Genomic DNA, 9,118 nt, shown 5'->3' on the forward strand with positions numbered 1-9,118 from the left:
AAGTCTATGCTGAATTTTGCTTTCAGTTTTACTGTGGTTCTTTGGCTTACATAATACTTTTCTGAGAATTTTCCTCAGAATTATCACAGTAGAAACTTGAATTGCTTTTACTAATTAAATTTTATCCCTTGAATATTATTTTAGAAACGGAACAATTTGAAACAAAAATGAATTAGTATATATTAGTAAAATTTATTATATTCATGTTCAAAATATAACAATATATATTATATAATACATATATGCTTTGAGGTATGGATGCTAAAAATTTTGCTTTCAAAATACTTCACTTCAAAAGACCACAAACTCAAAGTAATGAAATAAATATGCAAAAAACCCAAGCTCCAACTCACTAAGTGCAGTAAAGGTACTTCATTATTGTGTGAAAATAACATTTCTGACACCGATTTTCTGGTTCCAAGTGATGAACTAAAAATTAAGACAAAATATTAAATAAATGCAGTATTTTCATAGGTAGACAAAATATTTTCCAACCAGTTTTCTTATTAATTTTGCCTTAAATTACATTTTTATTAGAAACCTTTCCTTTCAGGCATAAATTGCATCCATTCTTTCAAGTATATCAAATATATTTTAAAATTTTGTGTGAAATGTATTTAAGTATGTAAATACATTTAGTTGTTCTAACAAAATAATATATACCTGAAATATTAAGGAAGATAGTAGCTTTTTACAGAAATAGTATTTAGGCACATTACTCCATATTTCCTGATTGAATTCTAATTTCCAGATGAATAGCATTCATTTATTTTTTATTTTAATTTCCAAGACTATTTGGAATACCTAGCTTGACTATACTATTTTTGAAAAAGATCTTGGAATAGTAACTGATTAAAACATGAATGTGAGGCAATATGAAGTGAAGTTTGGTCTAGTGATTAAGATACTGGGCAAGAAATTCAGAGACCATGAGTTCAAGTGCTGCCTTAGCCATGAAAATCAGCTAGGTGACTTTGGGCTAGTCACTCTCTCTGAGTCCAATCCATCTCACAGAGTTGGAGAAAATAGGAGAAAGATGTGTTGCATATATTCAGCTTATTTGTAAAAATAATAAAGACAAGATTCAAATAGATAAATGAATTAAAATAATTTTCAAATAACAGAAAGTTCATCTACTTTATATGCTTTGGTCAGACTAGCTAAAGAAATGAACCTTGTTTTGAGCTGAGACTTTTAAGAAGTGCTTAAAAGTCTTCTTTAGGCAGAAAAATAGAAACAGAGACTTGTATGGCTGGAAGGAACCTTGGGGGTCTTCTAGTCCAACCTCCTGTACAAGCCAGGAAACCTTACACCAGTCTGAAAAATGGATGTCTGGTCTTTTCTTGAAAACTTCCAATTCCTGGAGGCAAACTGTTTCATTGGTAAATTATTATTGTCAGGAAATTTCTTAGTTCCAGGCTGGACCTCTATTTCTTCTTGTCCTATTCTCAGAATAAATCTTCCCTCTCGTCTCTCTGATTGCTCGCTCAACCAGAAGGCATTTGTATGTCACCCGTAATCCTTGTCTTTGTTACACTAGACATACCTAATTGCCTTACCCATACATCGTAGGGTTCACCCTCCAGACCCTTGTCATGTTTATTGCTCTTCTTTGCTCTCTTTCTAGAGTCATGGCATCTTTTTGTATTGTGGTGACACTGGTGCAGTATACAACAGGACTATCACTTCTTGTGATCTTGACACTATCTCTCTGTTGATGCAGCCAAGGACTATATTGGCTGCATTTTGCATACTGAATACTCAAAGAACTGGAATGTATGTTCTATCAGGAGATGCTGAGAAATAGGTATATTTAATCTTGGAACAGAAAAGTGAAAGGGATCCTGAGAGTACTCTTCAAGAATCATACAATCCTTTCTCTAGATAACCGCCTTAGCTTCCTAGAAAGCATATCTGAATAGAATCCTAGGGGGAAAAATGAGGGATGACTGAAATAACCTCATAGAATACTCTGGTTTCTGACCATTTTCATTTTCTCACATTACTTCTAGAACCCAGACATATATTTAAAAGAATAACACCAACAATAGGAGGTGGCAAGCTGAAGATATAAAACTTGCAGAGACATGGAGAAGAAAACAAAAATGGGAAAAAGCTACGTATATAGCGGATGTGTGGAAAAAAACAAAGAAGTGAAAGTCAGGAAGAGGCTTATTTTGTGGCAGGGGGACACTTTTAAATATCAGGCCTACCCACAACCTGAGAAAATTACAAAACTAACGGCGTAATCCTATACTGCACCTGTTTACTGGAATAATACAATATTGTTTTTAAACCCGAATCTTGGGTTTTCTATAGATAACCTATTTATTTTAAACATCATTTCTTACAAACCTGCTTATATTTTCCTTTTCTTTCATAAAAAGCTTACAAGTCTGCCAGCATTGCTGATAAAACATCTGATAACGAAGTTTTAAAAGCTGCATTTCAGCTTTGAAGGCTCTCTGTAGCATTTCTTTACTACAGTTTGGCAAACAATTTATTTCTTTTGATAGTTGCATCATCCTTTCAACAGAAATATTAGTTAATATTAATACCAAGGAATATGGACTAAATTATTTTTAAACTTTAAGAAAAAAAATCACCCCCCTTCATTTCTGTAAACTATCCCTTCAATGATGGGAACCAGTTTGGTCTAGTGGTTTCAGGCACCAGGCTAGAACTTGAAAGATAGTGAGTTCTAGTCTTAGATACAAAGCCAGCTGGGTGACCCTGAGCCAGTCATTCTCCCTCAGCTCTAGAAGCAGGTAGGGTCAAACTACCGGAGTATAAGATGCACCAAGGTTTTGAAGAGGCAAATAAAAAAAAGTTTTTGCACTCTGCAAACCTCCCCAAAACGGCCAGTTTTTCACAAAAACGGGCCCGTTTCCCCCCCAAAAAAGGCATGAATAGCCTTTAAGGAGCTTGCAAAGTGCTCTGGGGCGGGGAGGGGGGGAGCAAAAATCAGCCTGCTTTTTGCAAAAATGGGCCCATTTTTCATTTTAAAAAAGGGCATGGACAGCCTTTAGGAAGCTTATAGAGTGCTCCTGGGGGCTGGCGGGGTAAAATTGAGCAAACAATGGGCTGTTTTTTACTCATTTCTGCCCTCCCTAGCCCCCAGGAGCTCTCTAAAAGCTTCCTAGAGGCTATGCATGGCCATTTTGGTGAAGGGGCGGGGTTTGGGGGGGGCAAAAAAGCTGTATTCAGTGTATAAGACGCACTCAGACTTTCAGCCTCTTTTTTGAGGGAAAAAGGCCCGTGTTATACTCCGAAAAATACGGTACTTCCAAAAAAACCTTACCAAGAAAACTGCAGTTTTAGTCCAAGTAATCACCAAGAGTCAACACTAATTTGAAGGGACAAAAAAAATTCCCTTAATGAGTGTAGTAATATTTTAATGCATTAAGAATAGCTTTAAGAAATTACTTTTGTGTACTCAATTTGGTTTCAACTATAACTATTCACTAATTCAGATCTAACTATAATCTTTTTTAATTTTGAAGAGGTTAGGTTCACGGGTCTTCTATGAATGGAGTAGGGGATCCGTTGAAGCATGCAACCTGCTGCCAAAACACCTCCCTGACTCCCAAGAAACCAAGCAGGACTTGCAACCAACCCCCAGAAACAAGAGGGAATCTTTTCTCTGGAGATTGGCTGCAAAAGCCCCATGCTGTGAACAGTTGGTGCCAAAATCCTACTTGGGCTTGAGGATGGCCTTATTAGTAACTCTGAGAGAAAAAGGGCTGCCTTTCAAGGGGATTCGGCCCCACACGAGGAGCCTTTCTGGCAAGCAGCTTTTATTCCATCTGCATGACAATTTACAAGTTCACTTAACAACCACAACTGGAAAAGCCAGGATGACAGTTCTTTAGCAGACCAGACATGTGATTTCTTGCATAACAATTGCTGTGACCAAACAATGAATTCTCATTCATGATCACAGGACTATCTGTTGTTTTAAAGAAAAACATCCTTTTTAGATTATACCTGTATGGAATTTCATTCAAATCTTTGCTAGAGATATTACTCCATTCCAAAGGATCCTGGAAAAAAAATCAATGTATAAAAAATTATGTATCTGCAAATAACTCCTAACATTAATCTCTCCATTTATTAATTTTCAATCAATCCTATATTAAGCATCTGACCGTTATGCTTTAAGATAGTCCGACAATTGCGCCATGAAAGTTTTCACTGGATTTCTTCAGAAAGTTCCGAAGAAGATACTTAAATCTATGAAATGAAACCAGGATATATATTTAATAGTGTTTGCCAGAATTAAGAGAAAAAGATCCTTACCACACTTCAATTTGGGAGGCATACCACGTGAAGAGGAGAAAGGAAAAACTGTTGAAATGTATTTTAATGTATATTTACTACTTATACAATAGGTAATAATTTATATTACCTGTGGTACTTTACAGATATTTAAAACAAATATAATTAGCATCTATAAAATGAATATGACCAAGGTCTTCCTCTTAAAAATCAATCAGACCTCTAATGCTTCTCCGTCACACTGGAGGAGGAGAAAGGGAGAAATTTGCATTACAGCATTATTCCAAAGCTGTTCTGAGCAAAAGTTTATATAATCACACCAGCTTATGCAACATTTTACCCAGAATTATTAGAAGTGCAAGGAAATTAATTGGTAATTAAATAAAGCTGTCCAGCATTTTTCAATTACCTCAGAGTTCGATTTCCATCCATGTTTTGTAGCATCGCTACTAATGCAATCTTCCAACATATCAGATATTGCTACTTGTGAGTCAATCATCTCCAGATTGCCAGGGATACACGACCAGTCTGTATTGCAGCCAACACTTCTATAGTCAGCTATTGCAGGCATTATTTCTGAATCTTGTGCCAACCATTCCCTGGGCCTACATTTGCTCATCATTGTTATCACAGTGTTTTGTGCCTTAGATGCCACTGGACTTTTAACATTAATGGCACGACTTGTTGTAAAACTAGCTCTAAAGTCAGCAGCTGCATCAGTAGCTTGGCTAATTGCACTTTGAAGATTTTTACGAGATTCATGGTATGTATTTGTGATGCATTTCAAGTCTGTACTAGAAAAATTCCCAATGCAATTTTCATGATGTTCACAGGAACTGTAGATGGAGGTTTTTATATCACTATTGACTATAACTGATGGTTTGTAGGCATATGTATTTGAATCTTCTGTATAATGAGAAATCTGGGGAAAAGGTAGTAACCTTATCTCCTGGCATAATATATTTGGATTTCCGGTTGTATTTAGATAATCATTTGTTTTAAGTATTTCTTTAGTAGTAGCAGTAATAGATTTCAGTGTGGTATCACTAAGAACTTTTACTTTAATCTTTTCTTCTATCTCAGCTTTGTTAGCTAAAAATAATTTTGAATTATTCTTTTTTTTATTAACTTTCATATGAGATGAATCTTTAACAACACTATAAGACATGCTAAGACTCTCATTTCTTTTTTCACCTAAGGTTATATGCTGGTTCTGTGTACAACTGACGTCTTGAAACATCTGGGGGAATGTTGATATTTCATTGCCATTATAATGGTCCTTAACAACACAAGTTGATGTAGAAAATGTATTTTCAGGTTTGTCCAATGGCTGCTGATCTGTAACATTATTTTCATTTACCATTTCCTTTTCTTGAAAACTTTCTGAATTATCTGTTTTCTGCCTATATGAACAGAGACAATCAATATAATCCTCTTCTTCAGCACTGTGATATTCTAACTGAGAGCCATCATCAAAATAATTGCATTTGTATGCACTCTCATTCTTAAAATAGGAGAAATCTGCATTAATATTTATTTCATTTGTAGTTTCTACTGCACTTGAAGTATTGTGTTGCTGTTTATGGACATACGTAAATTCTTCTTTGACTGATGAAATTAGGTTTTCTTTTGATAAGTTCAAACATGAGGCATCTACGTAACAAGACTGGCTTGAAATGGAATACTCAACTCCCATTTGAAGATCACTACAGGTATTATCAACCTTGTGTTTTTGGAAACATGTTGCCTCTTGTGATTCATTCAGGATGGATGATATATCTGCACCTTTTTCGATGCTGCATTTTCTACATTCCATGATCCAGGTCTCAGGGTAGTTATTTGAAACAATTATCCAAATGGCAACTTTATTAAATGTATTTTCTTAAAACTACTTCAGAGAGGACGGGATTTAACTATTGCTTTTTCACCTGTTTGAAGGCAAGATACATAAATTATTATTATTAAATTAGATTTTGTTAATTACTGGATTTTGTTAATTAAACTCATACCAAAACAATCAGAATAGCCAGGAGACCAGGTATATAGCAAGATTAATTAATTGGAGGTTTTTCTTTCTAAGCTTCTAAGCATAATTACTTTACATTTAGGATTTTAATATATAGTTCCTGGAGCCTTAAGCATGATGTTTAATGAGTTCTGTTTTAGAATTATTTTATAATTTCATAAAAGTTTGAAATATTTTTTTCCAGAATGTATCTACAGCAAGATAAATATAACTAAAGTTACTTTTATAACCTTTAAAATGTAACTAAATTTATATCTGCAAAATTGTAACAAAAGGTCACAAATCCTCTGAAGATAAAGATTCCTATTGACGAGGGTGAGGTCTGCCAATAGAGTTCTTCCCCACCGCAGGGCAGGGGAGGGGCGCCGCCCGAAGGCAATGGCAGGTGAGGTGGGATGGCTCCACTAGTGACCGTTGGTGAAGGGGCCCTGGCAGGCCAGCAGAAGCAGTCCAGCCAAGAGCAGCGCAAGGCTAGCAGCAGCAGGTATGGGACGGGGGTTGGTTGACGGAGGCTGCAGAGGCCTCCAGTCTTACAATCCTGTGCAGGGAAGATGAAGGTTTGCTCTGGAGCTTTGGCAGAGCGTTGCACTGGGAGGCCTCCGCAATGGGGATCCCGCATTCCCCGCAGTCTGGAATCACCCCCGGAGCCAAGAAAGTTGGCGGGGGATTGCTTTGCATGGCTTGCATTGCACAGCATACCAGTAGCATTGAGTTGCACATCTTGCTTGCCTTTCCAATGCAAGGTTGTGGGCCGGTGGCTTGGCGACCTGGGAAGACAGGGTTTGGGGTGCAAAGGAAGAAGGGCAATCTCCCCCTCCTCCCTCTGTCCTACTGCAATCCTGATGCGCTGCATGGCCTTCTACCACATCGTAGCAGCAGCCTGAGCAAGACCCAAGCTCCAGTGTCTTAGCAGCAGCAGCAGAGCTGGCAGGTAGGGTGGGCAGAGGTCGGGGTGTGCCAACAGCTTGGCCCGTAGCGGCTGCGACCCTAGTGTTTTTTCCGAGCCCAAAACAAAATAAGACTGGGTCTTATTTTTGGGGAAACAAGGTATATATCATTTCATAGTACTTTACAGCACTCACTAAGCAGTTTACAGAGTCAGCATATTTTCCCCAGCAATCTGGGTCCGCATTTTACCAATCTCGGAAGGAAGGCTAAATCAACCTTGAGCCAATCAGGATCAAACACCTGGCAGTGAGCAGAGTGAGCCTGCAATACTGCATTCTAGCCACTGCACCATCATGACTTATATCAGTGTGGTCAATAGGAAACTAAGCAAAAAAGGCTCTCATAGTGAAAAATCTCCCACAAATGGACATGCATTTAAAAAAAAAGAAAATTTTTGTATGATAGACATCACATAGCATAAAGATATAATTACATCCTACTTTCTGTATGCAAATCAATTTAGGCTATGAACACATACAGAGCCTCAAATGTGCCTAACTAAAGAAATTTAGCATCCCTCTCCTTGACCAATTTGCACCATCAGCACAAGTTAAAATGAAGGGAATTCCTTCAATTTAGAATAAAATAGAATAGAATAACAGAGTTGAAAGGGACCTTGTAGGTCTTCTAGTCCAACCCCCTGCTCAGGCAGGAAACCCTACACCACTTCAGATAAATGGTTATCCAACATCTTCTTAAAAACGCCCAGTGTTGGAGCATTCACAACTTCTGGAGGCACATTTTTCCACTGATTAATTGTTCTAACTGTCAAGTAATTTCTCCTTAGCTCTAAATTGCTTCTCTTCTTCACCACTTTCCACGCATTGCTTCTTGTCCTATCCTCAGGTGCTTTGGAGAATAGCTTGACTTCCTCTTCTTTGTGGCATCCCCTGAGATAATTGGAACACTGCTATTATATCTCCCCTGGTCCTTCTTTTCATTAAACTAGACATACCCAGTTCCTGCAATAAATCTATTTAAATAAAAATGTAATGGTTGTTTGTTTAAAATCGCTAATCTCCTAAAGTTCTTCACCGATTGCTTTGAAATTTTGACACAATGTTGCATTCGAATATGCAAATGTTTTTATATACGTATATTATATAGATGTCACACCTGTGACAGGTAAAAACATGCTTTTTTGTAAAAACATGCTTTTTTGAAAACCAGCACCATCTGGTGGACGTAAAAGCAACACACGCTATACTAAATATTTTATGATTCCATTTCAATGTTTCATTGTTATATTGAATTTTCATAGATTTTGATTTATTTTCATTTTGATTTAATTATTTTGTGTGACATTGCGTTGGAATTGAGCTGTGTCGTTTACCATAGCGTTCATTTAGTGAGTATAGTATATTCGGAACAATTCGGCCTCTCTCCAGCTTCATCCCGATGGTCCTTTTATATGTGTCGCTGTCCTGCAGCTGCACCCTTTCCCCTTTCCCCCCCCCTCCTTTGACGAGCTTCGGCCATTTCCGCCAAGGGGAGGCGAAGCCTTTCGGCCTCCCCCTCCCCTCTCTCCCCTCCCGCTTGCAATTTCTCCTTTCTTTCTTTTCCATTTAACCAGACTGGACCACAACAACGCATGGGCGGGTACAGCTAGTATATAGCTATATATAAATGAACGCTATGGTAAACGACACAGCTCAATTCCAATGCAATGTCACACGAAATAATTAAATCAAAATGAAAATAAATTGAAATCTTATGAAAATTCAATATAACAATGTAATCAGAAATATTGAAATGGAATCATGAAATATTTAGTATAACGTGTGTTGCTTTTACGTCCACCAGATTGTGCTGGAAACATTGAAATGGTTTTCAAAGCATATTTTTACAAAAAAATCATGTTTTTAC

General features: G+C 37.2%; 1 protein-coding gene and 1 long non-coding RNA gene across 2 annotated transcripts in view; one reads left to right on the forward strand and one right to left on the reverse strand.

Annotated features, from left to right (window-relative positions):
* Positions 1 to 5,617, forward strand: part of LOC148049307 (uncharacterized) — a 42,277-nt gene extending 36,660 nt beyond the window's left edge. Inside the window, exon 3 of the long non-coding RNA XR_015695555.1 lies at positions 5,478 to 5,617. This is a non-coding gene — a long non-coding RNA (uncharacterized LOC148049307). The remainder of the gene's footprint in view (positions 1 to 5,477) is intronic.
* The window catches only part of RBM44 (RNA binding motif protein 44), a 36,167-nt gene extending 29,936 nt beyond the window's left edge, over positions 1 to 6,231 (reverse strand). The window contains exons 1-4 of the mRNA XM_087706118.1: positions 4,688 to 6,231; positions 3,988 to 4,043; positions 2,356 to 2,526; positions 354 to 429 (exon numbers count right to left, since the gene is read on the reverse strand). Coding sequence (XP_087562244.1) covers positions 354 to 429; positions 2,356 to 2,526; positions 3,988 to 4,043; positions 4,688 to 6,094 — 1,710 coding nt within the window. The 5' untranslated portion in view covers positions 6,095 to 6,231. The remainder of the gene's footprint in view (positions 1 to 353; positions 430 to 2,355; positions 2,527 to 3,987; positions 4,044 to 4,687) is intronic.
* Positions 6,232 to 9,118: the final 2,887 nt, after the last annotated feature.

This window comes from Thamnophis sirtalis, unplaced genomic scaffold (assembly GCF_051295495.1).
Source record: "Thamnophis sirtalis isolate CommonGarterSnake01/CBP01778 unplaced genomic scaffold, rThaSir2_p1.2 scaffold_1, whole genome shotgun sequence".
NCBI lineage: Eukaryota > Metazoa > Chordata > Lepidosauria > Squamata > Natricidae > Thamnophis > Thamnophis sirtalis.